Genomic DNA, 19,430 nt, shown 5'->3' with positions numbered 1-19,430 from the left:
AAAGCAATAAGCCAATACTTATCTGAAATAAAAAGCTTACTTTAAAAATGTTTTCATTAGAGTAACCTGTGTTTTACAATTTCAGATCAAAACACTAATATGTAATGGTTGAATGATGTTCCTATAAAATAACAAAACTGATATCCATGCAGGAAAATTAGCCTCAGTATCTATAGTTAAAATACAGCCCAAAGTAACTTCTATGATGTATGCAAAGTGAAATGACGTTTTAATCCAAATACACTTGTTTTAATTTTTCTCCCAATTTAAAAAAATTTTAAACATTTTGAAAATCATCTTATTCTAACATTGAGCCATATAAATGACCATTTATGTCAACTAGAGAAAATTCTCATATGTCAATCACAGTGATACATACGAGCCTGTTGCTAATTATGTAATATTTGTCAGTAATTTAGATATTTTAAATTTTCTGTCATATAAACGTTTCTCTACTTGAATATATCATTGCTTTAAGCATATTTTTTAGAATACGTTTCTATTAAATGAAAAAGGAATATACTGTAATGTGTGTATGTATCTACCTTCTGTGATAATTTTTAACATCGTACAGGGTTATTTAACAGATTATCCATGTTACTTGATGATTTCTCTAAAAATCCATTGTAAAACTAAGCCTGGCCTCCAGATTCTGTATTATGCCAGATGGTGTCTTCACAGTAATATATTCTTAAATTGGATGATTACTTTAATAGCCTAGGCAAAGTAATACTGTTTTGAATGGCTGCACACTTTAAATGAAGCCTAAACTTTCCTGTAGGGTAAATACTATCAACATGAAGCAATTTTAAAACTTGTCTATGATCTCCATCAATGTCAGAATTTCACATTCTGATGAAATTTTCTTAGGGAGAATTATTCTGAGTAATGCATTTCAAGGTTAAATTAGTGATCACATCTACAAATGATAAAAGACATTTCACCTTAATTCTGGGTATAGAGTCGTTGTAACATCAAAGTTATAGGTATACAAAAAAAAGTGATAACTTTCATTGTTGAACATGTATCAGTGGTGTTATCTGACTTTCAGAATACATATTTAATCAATGCATATGTCACTATTGAGTATAGGAACCTCACTCTCTAAGTCCTCTGAACATAACTCTGGATATTTCTGCAATAATTATAAATATAATTGGTAAATTAGATTCGTTGTGTTTATTTATAGATATGAAATTTCAGAATCAAACTTCAGACTTCAGAAATACTCACAGTAGATTTTGTAATGTATTCACATTTCTAGATAACCATGTTTAACTCAGAATTCTAAAAATATAAACTTCTCAGACATAAAATTTCTATGTACACCATTCATTTTCCAGCCATTTTAAACACAGCATAAAGAAGAACATTTTAAATTATCAGATGATTTACTTACATTATTCTAAGTATTAATTACTAAGCAATGTTTAAGTTATTTGCTGCAGATGTAGACACACAACTGTCTACTTAAGCATAACATGATTAAGAAAGCAGTAGAGAACATGAATTTATTTCTACATAACTTTTTCTATGTTAAAATGATGTTTCTTCATCCCCCAAACCCATACACACACACCCACACACTCTTCCAGACTGTAGTGTCTATCATTCCACTCTCTACCTCGATGAGAACAACTCTTTTAGCTCCCACATACAAATAAGAACATGCAAACTTTGTCTTTCTATGCCTCGCTTATTTCACCTAACATAATGCCCTCCGGTTCCACTCATGTTGCTGCCAATGACATAACTTCATTCTTTTTTATGACCTAGAATTCCGTTGTGTATATATACCACATTTCCTTTATAAATTTATTCATCAATAGACAATAGGCTGATTCTGTAGCTTTGCTATTTTGAACAGTGCTGGAATAAGCATGGAGATACAGGCATGTTTTTGATGCTGATTTTATTTCCTTTCAATAAATACACACTAGTGAGATTGCTGGGTTGCACAGTGGTTCCATCTGTAGCTTTAGCTTTTTTGAGAAAACTACATAATATTCTCCATAATGTCTATATTAATTTGCATTCCCACCAACAGTGTATAGGAGTTCCATTTTCTCCACATCCTTACCAGCACCTGTTATTTTTTTTTTTTTTTGTATCTTTAATAACAGACATAGTAATAGGAGTAAGATGATCATTCATTGCGGTTTTAATTTGCATTTCCATGATGCCTAGTGATGTTGAGCTTTTTTTTCTTTTTATTTATTTATTTTTTATTATTATTATACTTTAAGTTCTAGGGTACATGTGCATAACGTGCAGGTTTGTTACGTATGTATATATACCTGTTGGCTGTTTGAGTGTCTTATTTTGACAAATATCTATTAATGTCCTTCGCTCACTTTTTTTTTTACTGTTGTTTCAGCTCATTGTATATTCTAGGTATTAGTCCCTTGTTAGATGAACAGCTTGCAAATATTTTTCCCATTTAACAGGCTGTCTTTTCACTCTGTTGATTGCTCTCTTTGCTGTGTAGAGACTTTTTGATTTAACATAGTCTCATTTGTCTAATTTTTGTTTTTATTGACCGTGTTTTTGAGGTCTTATCCATAAAAGCTTTGCCTAGGCCAATTTCCAAAAGTGTTTCCCCTATGTCTTCTATGAGTTTAATAGTTTTGAGTCTTATGTTTAAGTCTTTTATCCATCTTGAGTTGATGTTTGTATGTGATCAAAAATAGGAGTCCAGATTTATTATTCTGTATATGGGTATCAAATTTTCCCAATATCATTTATTGAAGAAAGTGTCCTATCCTCAGTGTATGTTCTTGGCACCTTTGTCAAAATTCAGTTGGCTGCAAATATGTGGATTTATTTATGGGTTCTCTATTCTATTGCATTGCTTTATGTATCTGTTTTTATACCAGTATTATACTGTTTGGTTACTCTAGCCTTGTAATATATCTTAAAGTCAGGTAGTGTGATGGTCTTTCTAGTCTGGATTTCTTTGGCTATTTGAGCTTTTTTATTATGCCATACAGATTTTAGAATTTTTTTTTCCATCTCTGTGAAAAATGACATCTGTATTTTGATAGAGATTGTACTGAATCTGTATATTGCTTTGGGTAGTAGGGTCATTTGAATGGTTTTATTTCTTCTGATCCGTGATTATAAGATATCTTTCCATTGTTTTGTGTATTCTTTAATTTTTTTCATCAGAAATCTATAGTTTACTCCTAGAGGTCTTTCATCTCCTTAGTTAAATTCTTTCCTAGGTATTTAATTTATTTTTGGAGTTATTATAACTGAGATTGCCTTCTTGATTTTCTTCTTGCTAATTCATTATTGGTGGGTAGAAAAATTACTGGGTTTTGTATGTTGATTTTTTATCTTGCAATTTTCTTGAATTTATTTATCAGATCTAAAAGTGTTTTTATGAAGTCTTTAGGTATTTCTACAATAAGGTGTCATAAGTAAAAAGGAACAATATAATTTCTTATTTTCCAAGTTGGGTGCTGATATGGTTTGGTTGTGTCTGTTCCCAAATTTCATCTTGAATTCCCATGTGTTGCGGGAGGGACTTGATGGGAGGTGATTGAATTATGGGAGCGAGTTTTTCTTGCACTGTTCTCATGATAGTCAATGAGTCTCATGAGATCTGATGCTTTTAAAAACGGGAGTCTCCCCGCGCAAAACCTCTTCTCTTGTCTGCCACTGTATGATGTGTGCATTTCATCTTCTGCCATGATTATGAGGCCTCCCCAGTCATGTGGAACTGTAAGTCCAATAAACCTCTTTCTTTTCTAAACTGCCTAGTCTTGGACATGATTTTATCAGTAGTGTAAAAACAAACTAATACCTTAAATTGATATCAGAAGAGACAGGCACTGCTGAAAAGATACCAAAAAATGTGGAAGTGATTTTGCAACTGGGTAACAGGCAGAGATTGGAACATTTTGGAAGGCTCAGAAGAAGACAGGAAAATGGGAAAGTTTGGAATTCCCTAGATAACTTGTTGAATGGCTTTTACCAAATTGCTGATAATTATATGAACAATGAAATCCAGGATGAGGTGGTCTCAGACAAAGATGAGGAACTTGTTGGGAAATGGAGCAAAGGTGACTCTTGATATGTTTTACCAAAGAGACTGGCAGTATTTTGCCTCTGCCCTAGAGATCTGTGGAACTTTGAACTTGAGAGAGATGATTTAGGGTATCAGGTGGAAGACATTTCTAAGCAACAAAGCATTCAAAAGGTGACTTGCTTGCTGTTAAAGGCATTCAGTTTTATAAGGGAAGGAGAACATAAAAGTTTGGAAAATTTGCAGCTTGACAACATGATAGTAAAGAAAATTCCATTTTCTGGGAAGAAATTCCAGCCAGCTGCAGAATTTTGCATAAGGAATGAGGAACCAAATGTTAATCCCGAAGACAATGGGAAAATGTCTCCAGGGCATGTCAGAGACCTTTGTGGCAGCCCCTCCCATTACAGGCCTCAAAGTGTAAGAGAAAAAAAATGGTTTCATGCATGGGGCCCAAGATCCCTCTGCTGTGTGCAGTTTAGAGATGTGGTGCCCTGCATCCCAGCTGCCCCAGCCATGACTAAAAGGGGCCAAGGTACAGCTCAGGCTGTTGCTTCAGGGTGTAATCTCCAAGCCTTGGCAGCTTTCATGTGGTATTGAGTCTGTGAGGGCATAAAAGTCAAGAATTGGGGTTTGAGAACCTCAATCTAGCTTTCAGAAGATGTATGGAAATGCCTGAATGCCCAGGCAGAAGTTTGCTGCAGGGATGGGGCCCTCATGGAGAACCTCTACTAAGGCAGTGTGGAGGAAGGGCAAGGTAATGTGGGGTCAGAGCCCCCATGCAGAATCCCCACTGGGGCACCACCTACTCGAGCTGTGAAAAGAGGGCCACTGTCCTCCAGACCCCAGAATGGTAGATCCACCAACAGCTTGCACCGTGCACCTGGAAAAGTCACAGACACTCAATGCCTGTCCATCAAAGCAGCCAGGATGGCTTGCAAAGTCACACCTTGCAAAGTCACAGGGGTAGAACTGCCCAAGACCATGGAAACCCACTTCTGGCATCAGCGTGACCTGGATGTGAGACATGGAGTCAAGGAGATCACTTTGGAGCTTTAAGATTTGACTGCCCTGCTAGATTTTGGACTTGCATAGGACCTGTAGCACTTTTATTTTGGCCAATTTCTCCTATTTGGATTGGCTATATTTACCCAGTGCCTGTACCCACATTGTATCTAGGAAGTAACTAACTTGCTTTTTATTTCACAGGCTCATAAGCACAAGGGACTTGCCTTGTCTCAGATGAGGCTTTGAGTTGATGCTGAAACAAGTTGGCTTTGGGGGACTTTTGGGAAGGCATGATTGGTTCTGAAATGTGAGGACATGAGATTTGGAAGGAGTTGGGGTGGAATGATATTTTGGCTGTGTGCCCACCCAAATCTCATCTTGAATTTCCATGTGTTGTGAGAGGAACTCGGCAGGAGGTGACTGAGTTATGGGAGTGGGTTTTCCTTGTGCTGTTCTTGTGACAGTGAATGAGTCTCACGAGATCTGATGGGTTTACAAACGGAAGTTTCCCAGCACAAACCCTCTTCTCTTGTCTGCTGCCATATAAGACTTGCCTTTTGCCTTTCACCACGATTGTGAGGCCTCCCCAGCCATGTGTAAATCCAATAAACCTCTTTCTTTTGTAAATTGTTCAGTCTCAGGTATGTCTTTATCAGCAGCATGAAAATGGACTAATACATGTGCCTTTTATTTTTCTTTTCTTGCCTGATTGTCCTGGGTAGAATTTCAAATGCTATGTTGAATAACGGTGAAAATAGGCATGCTTGCCTTGTTCCAGTTCTTAGAGAAAAGGCTTTGAGCTTTTCCCCATTTGATATGATATTAATTGTGGGTTTATCACATGTATATTTCAAAATAGAGTCAAGAGAGGACTTGAAATGTTAGAAACAAATAGAAATGATAAATACTTGAAGTGATGGACACCCTAAATAAACTGACTTGATCATTACACATTATATGCATATAACGAAATATCACATATACTCCATATGCACAAATATGATATATCAATAAAAATAAAATAAAATACATTTGATTATGAGTATACTCTAAAAGTGACCATGGTTTGTTTGCCAACTTACATGTAATGCAATAACTCTTTTCCACAGTTCTTGTAATGGATGGCAGCAAAAGAGAATCTTACCTATGTGAATTCACAGTATCTCTTTTCTCCCCTGTCTTGTATTCAACACAAAGAATTCTAGTTTTGCCAATTTGAAACCTGGACATTTACTGTGAAGAATCTGAAAACTGAGTAAGGGGAAGCACTGAGATGCCTTAAAAGGATGTTGAAAAATTATTTTGGAACAGCAGGACAGAGTTACTGATGAAAACAACAAAACAACAGCAAATAGATCTAAAAAAAAAAAAAAAAAAGAAAAAGAATCTGGAGAAAGGTAAGAGCACATAATTGAAAGAAATTTGGGAAAATAATTAGCAAAAACCGGGAAAACTTAAAAATAAATGAAAAGATTTCAGGGCAGTTGCTGCACGAGAAGGATCTTGAGAGAGAGACATACAAAAACTCATTTTAAGAAGTATAGTAATTTATAAATATCATTTCCATCTGCCATTTTTCAACAAATTTCAGTAAATCATATTTCGAATTATTTATTTATGTCTAATTGGTTTGTCTTTACATCTGATGCCCTGCCAAGATGGGGTGCCTGTAGTGCTTGGTGTTTATTATATTATGATTTTACAGAGGAGTTATGATAGGGTTTCCACCTAGGCTCTTCCAGGGTGTCCTATACTGTGGTCAAAAGATGACAGTTGGAGGAGTATAAAGTTTATTAACATGAAGTACAAAAAAAATCTAATATTTAATACAAACAAGAAATTATTTTCTTCTCTCCATTCACTCTAGTTATAATCTCGAATATTTCTACATTCATGTTCATGAACTCAGCTGCGTGTACACACATATACACACACACAGACCAACTACAACTCTGCTTAAACCTGCTGCTAGAATTTGTCTTGTCTAGTATTTGGCTCATATAATATTTATCTAGGGTAGTATTAAAATTCACATAACTAAAAGTTAATGATGCTAATATTCACACCATGTAAGCATTCAATAATTTATGTGTTTAAATTATATGATATCCTTATATGCAATTGAGATATTTAATTCATTCTGTCTTTTGTTTTAGTTCCCACAAGCCTAGAAAGCATGAGCACATTACTGCCATCAGGAGTTACTTAAAGATAAATTACTGTAACACTTACTATATTGCAGAATTTTTATGTTATGTGCCTTTTTGCCAATTGTAATTTTTACTGATATAATAATCTGTAAATCATGAAGAATTGTGTAAAAATTGTATTGATTATTCAGATATTATTACACTACTAAAAGAAAATATAAAATAATTATATCAAAATATTAGATAAAACAGAATATAAGATAATATTTGCAATACCATTACAAAAATGTAAAAGTACTGGCTTAGGAAAATACAGGAAGAAAGTACTACCAGATATTAATAATCATGAAAATGGCAAAGTATATAATTATAATTATATTCCTCAAAGTTTATGATTCTGGAGTCATAACGCTTCTTTGGTTTTCTGATTGTTCTATTTCTGTTCACTAAAATTAAAACCTATATAGTGCCTTCTGATATTTCTTCTAAGTAATTTAAATTAAACACAACTTACTATTTACAAGTTACAAAACTCATAGGAATAATGGATTTTGGTTGGGCTCATTCTCCCAAATGTTGCTCTTATATGCACTAGACCTGTTGGCGTGAAACAATGTTAGAGCATCTGCTTGAACTTATTCATTCATTAAAACTGTATTATTTGAATGCCTATTATATGCCAAAACCTGTGTGAAGCAAAGCAGATTTAGTGAAAAACTATGTAAAAATATTCTATTTATCAGTCCCCATACAATTTATACTGTTTCTTTTAGAAATTAATTTACCAAAATACTCATAAAAATTGATAAAGTTATAGAAATATTTAAGAACACAGTATAATAATTGTCTTTTAAAAAGTACTGGGATATGGCTGGGTACAGTAGCTCATGCCTATAATACTGGAACTTTGGGAGGCTGGGGCAAGTTGATGGCTTAAGCTCTGGAGTTCAAGATAAGACTAGGCAACATAGCGGGACCTCATCACTACAAGAATTAAAAAATAAAAATTAAAAACTCAGCTGAGCATGGTGGCACATGCCTGTAGTGCTAGCTGTATGTGGGAGGCTGAGGTGAGAGGATCACTTGAGTCCAGAATTCAAGGTAACAGTGAGAGCTATGATCATGCTGCTGTACTCCAGCCTGGGTGACAGAGTAAGACCATGTCTCTTTAAAAAAAAAAAAAAAAAAAAAAAAAAAAAAAAAAGTTGCGCTTTTATCTTTTATTCTTTTTAGAGTAAGTGTAAAGAATTATACAACTCAGTCCCAAATGTGGGCATATTTTCAGAAGTGAACACTTTAACTGAACTTTAACTAAACATCATGAGTACTCAACAACTTGTGTCTGTGTCTTCTAGTCCTCATTACCCAATAATAAGTCTTGTCCAAGTTACACCCATTCTGTAAGTCCAGAACAGTTAGTCCTCAGGCTATTTTGAATCTTGAATCCTGAGGACAAAAAAATTTATACTCAGCAACCTTTTGCAATTTTGTGAAAAAGTGTCCAAGATTTTCCTTAGTCTACTCTCATGGGACACTGGGTATTTAAGTTCTTAGTCTGGCTACCAACCTTATATGGAAGAATGCTAAAGCCAGAGAGAAACATTTACTAACTATGACCTTTTTGAAGACTCATCCTTCAATATTTACTTATTTTGAGTATGAAGAAGATATAAAGGAAAGCAGTAATGCCAGATTTCCTTTCTCTCTGTCATTTATAAAATTTATTGAATCTTGGGTTGTCCTTCATATTAAGAAATATTTACCTGGGTTACCTTACTAGAAAAATTGTGTGGACCTTATTATTTATTTTAGTGCTCATTCACAACACTACAGCAACCAACCCACTCTTCACATTCACTGTTCTGTGAATGCTTTGTTAGCATTTTCAGATAATTTCATTTATTGACTGTATACTATCAGTCACTTGGAATAACTCACAAGCTGCAGAAGTCATCCTTGAAAATATGCAATGCCAGCTTTTTACTGAACAAACATAAATATATTTTAACATAAAAATGAAACAACATAACAATTCTAAAATTTAGAAATGTAGCTCTAGACATATAAATAGTAATGCATAGTTAATAATTTACCAACATTAAAATAAAATGGAGACATTTAAATGTTGGCAGCCAGGAATAGTGTGTGCATGTGCATGTAATTTGTTTCTGCTGATTTGGGATTGTCAGAGGGAGTAAGACGAACAGAAAGCAAAGTAAGAGGAAGGCACCTGAATGTTACTCAATGACTTTTATATTTTAATTCAAATTAGCCAACTATTTGGAGCAGATAAACCACTTTCCAATATGATTTAACAATTAATCACCCTATAATATACAAGTTATTCTAGTTAATAAGAGGCATTTAAAGTTAAAACATTAAAGTACAGTGGAGTAATTTATTATAACTGTTAAATATTTAATCCATTTATTCTCTGTACCAGTGTTTTTAAACAAAATCTTATTGCATAGCCTATTTTTTAATAAACATCTGCATGTTGCTTAAAAAGTTCTCAAAATGACCTTACTTAATTTCTCATGTATAGTATTTTGAATTTGCAATAACCTAAATACGAATTTAATTTCATCTGACATGACATATCATTTCCTCTTTTGCATTAAGGACAATTTTTCTTTGCCTTGTACTCAATATGCATTTTAATTCAAAAGGCAGCATTTAATAGTTGATTCTTAGCTATCATACAGTTACTAATGAAATATCTTAGACACAAATGCATTGTTAATATTTTCACTGTCCAGAATATTTAATGATAATCTTGTGATATAGCCTATGCTTTTATTTCGCCTTAAAATATTCTCCAAAACCAAAAATTAGATATAGTTGTGTACATGTTTGTATATGGCACATAGTTATTGTTTCAAGACTTTATGATCTAGAGAGGAAAATATGAAATAGAAGTACAACTATGTAGACAAGTATCATTGGAGTGCCATATACAACCTACTATCACTCATGGAAGACAGGCTTTTTTTTAGATGGTTCATGTAAGTTCCCACATAATGGTGGAACTTCAACCATGGTTTGGATAATTTTTTTAAGCTTTAGTTGCAGAAAACAAACTTATATTAGGCAAATATAACATAACAGAGGGAACTAGGTGCATATATAAAGTCAATGGAGAATATGGAGAACTGGCTTGCCCAGAAATGACTCCCAGAGCAACATACAGAACTGGATCATGAAAAAAAATAACCATCTTTGTCACAATCATTGAGGAGTAATCTAGACTCTCTAACTGGGCTGATTGGTTAAGGTCTTTTACGATTGAAGCCAGTCTGTAAAGACTGGGAGAGGTGGCTGTTTCTTCAAATATACTGACACTAATGGAAAGCCACAAGGAATATAAACAATTGGGGAAACATGACTCAATTAAAAAATAAATAAATAAATCTCCAGTTACCTAACTTAGAAATAGAAATCTATAAATTGCCTTGCAAACGCTCAAAATAATTGTTTTAAAGAAGCTCAGTGAGTTACAAAACACAAAGACGGACAACTATATAAGATAAGAAAAAAATGATACAGGAACAAATCAAGGATATCAACAAAGAGCAGAAGCTATGCAAAGAAGCAAACAGTAACTCTGGAGCTTATGAGTATAACTAAACTGAAAAATTTCCTAATGTAGTCCAACAGCAGACTTGATCAGAAGAAAGACCAGAAAGCTTGAAGGTCATTTGAAATTATAAGAGAAACAAAAAGAATAAAAGAATGAATAGGAGTGAACAAAGTTTAAGACAATTATGGGCACCATCAAACCAACTAATATATGCATTATGAAAGTTCTGGAAGAATAAAAGAAAGGAATCAAAAGTGTATTTAAAGAAATAATGGCCAAAAACTTCTCAAATACAGAGAGGGAAATAGACATTGAGATTTATGAAGCTCAGAGGTTTGCAGACAGAATCAACCAAAAGTATAATTTATACCAAGACTCATTACAGCCAACGTGTCAATATTAAAGATAAAGAGATAATTTTGAAAGCATCAAGAGAAACTCATCATGTATGAAGGAGCTTCTATAAGACTATCAATGGGTTTATTAGCAATACCTTGCAGACTAGTAAAGAATGGGATTGTGTATTCAAAAGGATGAAATAAAAAATTGCAACCCAAGAATATACTATGTCTGGTAAAACTCCCCATCAAAAATTAAGTAGACTGTTTTGTGAGGCTGAGGCAGGAAGATCACTTGATATCATCAAAAAGAATTAACTTCATAGAAATAAACTTAATCAAGTAGGTGAAAGACTTGTACACTGAAAACTACATACCTCTGATGAAAGAAGTTAAAGAAATCACAAAAAAACACAAAAAGACATCCCATGTTTGTGGACGGGAAGACTTAATATTGGGAAAGTGTCCTCATTACTCAAGAAGACTTACAGATTCACTGAAGTCCCTATTAAAATTCTAATGCATTTCTTACAGAAAAATACTATAATTATACTTATATTCATAAGGATTCACAAAAGTCAAATCAATCTTAAGAAGAACAAAACTGGATGCATTACAATTCCTAATTTCAAAATACACTACAATGCTATAGTAATCAAAACAGTATAGATAGTAATGGAATTAAAATACACAGACATAATAATGGAACAGAATAGAAAGTCCAGAAATAAACCCATATATATATATATGGTCAACTGATCTTTAACAAGGGTGCCAATAATACAAAAAGGAGAAAGGACAGTCTCTTCAATAAATGGTGTTGAGAAAACTGATGATTCACATGAAAAACAATAAAATTGGATGCTTATGTTACACCATACACAAAATAAAATGGATTAAACGTTAATTAAAACTCAGAAAAGAAAACACAGAAGGAGAGATTCATGGCATTAGCCTAAGCAATTTTTTAGAATATGCATAAAAGTGCAAGCAACAAAAGTAAAAACAGACAAGCAGTACTCCATCCAACTTAAAAGCTTCTGCACAGCAAAGGAAACAACCAACAGAGTGCAGAGGCAACATACAGAATGGGAGAAAATATTTGCAAAACATATATCTGAAAAGGGATTGATATCTAAAATACACAGGTAACTCCTACAACTTGATAACAAAAAAGCAAATATCCCAGTTAAAATATGGACAAAGAACTTGAGAAAACAATTCTCCAAAGTAACATACAAATGGTCAACAGATAGATGGAAAGATGCTCAACATCACTAATCCTCAAATAAAAGCTAATCAAAACCACAACAAAATATCACTACACTCCTGTTCAAATGGCTGCTATAAAAAAGTAAACAAAAGATTAAAATGCTGGTGATAATGTGGAGAAATTGGAACACTTGTACACTGCTGGTGGGAATGTAAAATGAAGTATCTGCTATAAAAAACAATAGGGATATCTCTCAAAACATTAACCATGGATCTAATATACGATCTAACAATCATCCTGCTGGATACATATCCAAAATATTAAAATCATGATCTCAAAAAAAATCTGGACTCCCATTTTCATTGCAGCATTATTGACAAAAGCTAAGATATGAAAGCAACCTAAATGTCCATCAGTGGATAAACAGATAAACAAAACATGGCATAGACATAGAATGAAATATTATTCAGCCTTAACAAAGAAGGAAATCATACCGTATGCAACATGTTAAACTTGGAGGAGATTATGCTAAGTAAAATTGGCTTATCACAGAAGGACGAATACTGCATGATTTCAGTTATATGAGGAATCTAAGACAATCAAATTCATAAAAACAAAATAGAATGATGGCTGCTAGGGTCTGGGGTGAGAAAAAATAATGAGTTCTTTTTTAAAGGGTATAAAGTTTCAGTTTAACAAGATGAGTAAGTTCTAGAGATCTGTTATGCAACACTGTACTTATAGTTCACAATGCTGTATTATACACTTAAAACTTTAAGAGGCTACATATCAAGTTAAGTGTTCTCACTACAATAAAAGCAAGAAAGAAAGGGTAAAATTTATGAAGATTAAAATTATAAGGTATTTGCTTTCAGAATGTGGTTTAAAGGCACAAAAAATAAAAAATATATAAAGTATAAATTCTTTCTAATTATAAAAGAGGCAAACAATTCAACAGTGAAGGAAAGTAAATGAATAGTTCCTTGGGAATTCAAGGCTCACAACAGTAGGGAAAACATTATTGTAAAGGGGCACAAGATATCTTTGAGGGTGATGGATACGTTTATTATCATTATTATAGTTACAGTTTCACCCATGTACACGTATTTCAAAACATATACAATTTTGTAAGTACACATGTACGGTTTACTGTGTGTCAATTATACCTGAATAAAAGATTAAATTAAAAGTACAAGACCACTTTGAAGGTAATAACTTGGAGATTCTTCCATTCTATTAAGAAAAAGAATAACAAATAAAAAAGCAGATACCATTTCCTGTAATAAAAACTATTTGAACTCCTAGTGTGAAGCCCACAAAGCAATATAAGTACTATATATTTACATAACTGAATTAGGTATATTAATATAAAGAAATGTAGAAGAATTCCTATACTTTATGCTTTTATATGATTTTTGTTGTTTTATGCAGTGTCTTATAGCAAAAATATATTTTCCTGGTATTAAAATACACAATATGGTGTGTGTGTGTGTGTGTGTGTGTGTGTGTGTGTGTATATGAAAAGTCTAAAGAAAGAAAAGTAGTACACTAGAAAGTTTATGTTCGGAGCCAAGAATTTTTTTTTAAAAAGTGTATGCAAAAATCATTATTTTGGAAGTCACCTTTAGAGATGATTTTTTGGTAACTTCTCATCTACTAAAATAATTCTTTTTAGATTGTTTCTGAGAGAAGGCTCAAGGTTTTTTTTGATACTTTAGTTACAGTAAACTCTACACTTATGTGCAAACTGTACCACTTTTAAATATTTCAAATATACAAAAGTATTGTTTATACTCAGGAAATACTAGCCTTCTTAAGCTTCCTTAATTTACGGGATTGTCCTCAGAATAATATTGGAAACAGGAAAAAAATTTCAGAGAAATCACACATATTAGATAGATAGATAAATAGATAGATAGATAGATAGATAGATAGATAGATAGATAGATAGATATTCATTTAATTTTCTATACTAAGTAAAATAAATAAGTGCTATCCAAACTCATATCTACATGACTTGGTTTCATTTGTGAGAGTAAAAGAAGATCCTAAGGCAACTTGTTTCTTTTTTTTTTTTTTTTTTTTTTTTTTTTTTTTTTAATTTTAAACAAATTTTTATTACACAAAGGTTGTCACATAATTGGATATTTCTCTACTTTGTACACAATTATTCTCACTCTCCACAGAAAGGCTGCTTAACTTCTCATCTGGTGGTGGCAAGCACTAAAATCCTGATTTTAACAGAATAGTAGTAAAAATGCCTCAGTGATTTAAGTTGAAAGCAGTACATTGGTACATGGCTCTTGTACCCATTATCAGGAATGTACAAATGTTTTTTATTCAAAAATACAAAATAAATTATCTGTAGGCATGGACAATGACAGCAGTAAACCATTATATATTTTGTCAACTGAAACCAGTAACTGATGGTTATAGTGATTTTCAGCCAGCCTTTTTCTTCATTTTCTCCAACTGACTTCTCTGAAGTTATTGGTGAGGAACACTGCCTTGGGCTTCCTGTCACAGTTCATTAATAAAGGTAAAGCACTACTAGTCTAGGAGTTAGAACATGCCACCTCCCATACCACCTCCCATTCCACCCATTGCACCCATTCCAGGGTCCTTCTCTTCTTTAGGAATTTCTGTGACGACAACTTCTGCTGTAGTTAACAGAGAGGCCACACCAGCAGCATCCAATAAAGCAGTTCTCACAACCTTTGTTGGGTCAATAATTCCTTTTTCCACCATATTCACAAAATCTCCAGCCATAGCATCATAACCAACTTCTGAGGAACTCTGCATAATTTTCTCAACTATCAAAGATCCTTCAACACCTGCATTCTTAGCAATGGTCATTGCTGGAATTTTGAGTGTTCTTTTAATAATTTCTATACCAATTTTTTGATCTTCATTAGCTGGAGTCAATGAGTCCAAGGCTGGAATGCATCGAAGCAGGGCACAACCCCCTCCCAAAACAATGCCTTCTTCAACAGCAGCTCTTGTAGCATTAAGTGCATCTGTAACTCTGTCTTTCTTTTCATTCACTTCAACATCACTTGTCCCACCAACCTTCAGCACAGCTACTCCATCTGAAAGTTTTGCCAGCCGTTCATTCAGTTTTTCCTTTTCATATTCACTAGTTGTGACATCTAACTGCTCAATGATTTCTTGAATACGTTTTTCAATTTTAACCTTGTCACCTTTTCCTTTTAAGAGCATGGCATCGTCTTTGGTCACAATGACCTCTCCAACTTTTCCTAAGTCATGAGGCTGAACGTCTTCAACATTTATGGTCAAACCCTCTTCTCCAAACACTGCACCACCAGTAGCAATAGCCATATCTTTAAGCTGGTTCTTTCTATTGTCACCAAACCCTGGAGCCTTGACTGCCACAACCTGAAGACCAACCTTTAGCCTATTCAAGACGAGTGTACTTAGAGCTTCTCCATCAACGTCTTCAGCAATTATGACCAAAGGCTTACGGTGAGCATTGGCAATTTCAAGAGCAGGTACAATGGACTGGACACTAGAAATTTTCTTTTCACTCAGCAGAACATAGGCATCCTGGAATTCACATTTCTGACCTTTTGATGTATTAATAAAGTATGGAGAAATATAGCCTCGATCAAACTTCATGCCTTCGATAATTTCTAATTCATCATTCAGTGTTTTTCCATCCTTTACTGTGATGACACCCTTTCTTCCAACCTTTTTCATTGCATCAGAGATGATATTGCCAATTTCTTTGTCTCCATTTGCAGAAATTGTAGCAACCTGTGCAATTTCTTCAGGGGTGGTCACAGGTTTAGACTGCTTTCTAAGTTCAGCAATTACAGCATCAACAGCTAACATCACACCTCTCCTGATTTCCACGGGATTAGCACCTTTGCTAATCTTCTCGAAGCCTTCCTTGGCTATAGAGCGTGCCAGTACAGTAGCAGTGGTAGTGCCATCCCCAGCCTCTTCATTTGTGTTATTGGCAACATCTTGAACAAGTTTAGCTCCAATGTTTTTATATTTATCCTTTAAGTCGATTGACTTTGCAACAGTCACACCATCTTTTGTTACTTTGGGACTTCCCCAGCTCTGCTCAATAATCACTGTTCTTCCCTTTGGCCCCATTGTAACGGCCACAGCATCGGCTAAAAGGTCTACACCTTGAAGCATTAAGGCTCGGGCATCTGCACCAAATTTTACATCTTTGGCATAAGCCCGAGTGAGATGAGGAGCCAGTACTCTGGACACCGGTCTCATCTGGCGAAAGACTGTGGGTAACCGAAGCATTTCTGCGGGGCGGCGGCGGGGCGTGCGCGCGGCGAGACGAGTCGTCGGCGGCGAGTGAGGGACCGGCAACTTGTTTCTTGAGATAAAATTCTTTAGTTTCAGAGAGTAAAAGCAGGCACCGACACTCTGAATTCAAATTCCAGACCAAATGAAAGATTGTTGTATACCCCAAAGGGCAGTACAAACCCTCTTTAAGTCCTTGCACATGGCAGTAAAAATACTAATGAGGTAATTTCACATGGTGATGTATTAGATTTTCAAGGAAGTAGAATTGCTGAAGTAATAGAAACTGCAGAGGGGATTGGATTTGGTAGCCAGGAAGGTTTCATCTGGGGAGATGACATGTGACTGGAGAGAGCTGAATGACAAGAAGAGAGCAGCCATGTGTAGGCTCACTGGAGTTTAGAGGGTATGTGAAGTGGGAGATGGCACTACAGTAGTAAGAAGATTGAAATAGTAAACATGTAAAGATTTAAAATAAAGATTTTGAATGTCATTCTGAGTTCAGTGGGAGATCCTTGAGATGTTCAAAGCAGGAAGAAAGCCTGAGGTGGTTACATATTAAAGTTTCACAAGGCATTTTATTCAATGGACACAGATTACTTTACATAGTGTATATTTATAGTGATACATATTTCCTTGTCATACATTGTAAGACTAAATAATTATTAAGTTATTATATAGAATTTCCCATCATGAGTTAATATTTATATATGGCAATACAATATTTTAGTAATATTTGTATTTGTATATGTATCTACTGTATATGGTTAGCCAGTTATCCCAGTATCATTTACTGAATAGGAAGTCCTTTCCTCATTGCTTATTTTTTTTGACTCTGTTGAAGATCAGAAGGTTGTAGATGTGTAGCTTTATTTCTGGGGTCTCTATTCTGTTCCATAGATCTAGGTGTCTGTTTTTCTATCAGTACCATGCTGTTTCGGTTAGGGTAACCTTAAAGTATAGTTTGAGGTTAGGTAATGTAATATCTCTGGCTTTGTTCTTTTTATATAGAATTGCTTTGGCTATTCAGGCTCTTTTTTTGTCCTCAAAAGCAATGGAAACATAAACAAAAATTGACAAGTGGGACCTAATTAAAGAGCACAGCAAAGAAACTATCATGAAAGTAAACAGACAACCTATAGAATGGGAAAAAATGTTTGCAAACTATGCATCTGACAAAGGACCTATAAGGAACTTAAACAAATCAACAAGCATTAAAAAAAAAAAAAAAAGAAAAAAACATTGAAAAGTATGTACAAAACATAAACAGACACATCTCAAAAGAAGACATATAAGCAGACAGTAAACATAGGAAAAAACGATCAAAATCACTAATTATTAGAGAAATGCAAGTCAAAGCCACAATGAGATACCATCACACACCAGTCAGAATGACTATCATTAAAAAGTCAAAAATAACAGATGCTGAAGAGGCCATAGAGAAAAGGGAATGCTTATACACTGTAGGTAGGAATGTAAATTAGTTCAGCCACTGTGGAAAGCAGTTTGGAGATTTCTCAAAGAACTTTGAACTACCATTCCACCCAGAAATCTCATTACTGGGTATATATCCAAAAGAAAATAAATCATTCTACCAAAAAGACCCATGCACACATACATTCAATGCAACACTGTTCACAATAACAAAGATATGAAATCAACCTAGGTGCTTATCCATAGAGGATTGGATAAAGAAAATATCATACATATACACCATGGAATACTATGTAGCCATAAAAAAAGAATAAAATCATGTTTTTTGCAGCAACATGGATGTAGCTGGAGGCCATTATCCTAAGCAAATTAACACAGGAACAGAAAACCAAATACTACATGTTCTCACTTATAAGTGGGAGCTAAACATTGGGTAAACATGGACATAAAGATGGCAATAACATACACTAAGGATTACTAAAGGGAGAAGGGGGCAAGCTTTGAAAATCAACCTACTGGGTACTATGCTCACTCTCTGGGTGACAGGATCATTTGTATCTCAAACTTCAGCATCACAAAATATATTCATATAACAAATCTGGCATTATCCCTGAATCTAAAATAAAAGTTGCAATTATAGAATAAAGTAAAAATGAAATAAAATTATAATTCTTTAAACACACACTACCCCCAAAATTACCCATGTACACATATTAAGAGTGGCTAGGTGAGTGGTTTTAAATAAGGGAAGAAAGCCTCCATTCTAAAAATAATGTTAACATTCTTCAATGTAATGTTTCCATACTATATTTGGATCTGCAAAGTCAGTCCTAAGGAGTCAATACAAGTTATAAAGCAGTAGACAATTGGCAACCTTGAATCTCTTTATTCCTATGACGTTAACAAACCTGGAATTTCAGGTAAAGGATTTTCACATAAAAATATAGCAATCAAGGACTCCTGATAAGCTGATATGCTTTACTAAAATTATTGAAATACACATACAAACTCTGCCTGGCTTAACTCCTATGATATTCATGTAGCTTTAGTTCTATTGTGTAGAGGAAAGTAGTAAATGCTCATCAGTATGGAACACATTTCCTACAAAAATTTTAAATGTTTAAACACATGATGTATTGACACACACGAAGTTGGATATTGTGGATACCAGCTCTCCAATGAATAATGAAACATAGAGTGCAATCAAAACTATTACAGCTGTATGGTCTAATAAATAGTCCTAAACCACAGCTGTCCTGATGGTCAGGTGTTTCAAAAGACGGGGATGATCATCTGAAGACTCCATATCTCTCACTGAAATGTCAGGCTAGACAACTTGCAGTTACCTTCATGTTATTAAAGTCAGAGCTTCAGTTATCTGACCCACCAA

The 19,430-nt window shown here is 34.2% G+C and overlaps 2 protein-coding genes across 2 annotated transcripts in view; both read right to left on the bottom strand.

Annotated features, from left to right (window-relative positions):
• Positions 1–19,430, bottom strand: part of ZNF804A (zinc finger protein 804A) — a 344,070-nt gene that overhangs the window by 215,934 nt on the left and 108,706 nt on the right. The gene's annotated exons all lie outside the window — the stretch shown is intronic.
• LOC101014932 (60 kDa heat shock protein, mitochondrial) lies at positions 14,416–16,663 on the bottom strand. The gene has a single exon (XM_003907698.4). It carries the CDS (start codon positions 16,601–16,603, stop codon positions 14,882–14,884), a length of 1,722 nt encoding a protein of 573 aa, XP_003907747.1. The 5' UTR covers positions 16,604–16,663; the 3' UTR covers positions 14,416–14,881.

This window comes from Papio anubis, chromosome 10 (genome assembly GCF_008728515.1).
Source record: "Papio anubis isolate 15944 chromosome 10, Panubis1.0, whole genome shotgun sequence".
Classification (NCBI taxonomy): domain Eukaryota; kingdom Metazoa; phylum Chordata; class Mammalia; order Primates; family Cercopithecidae; genus Papio; species Papio anubis.
The sequence above is the reverse complement of the archived record's forward strand: the minus strand, read 5'-3'. Positions and strand labels throughout refer to the sequence as shown.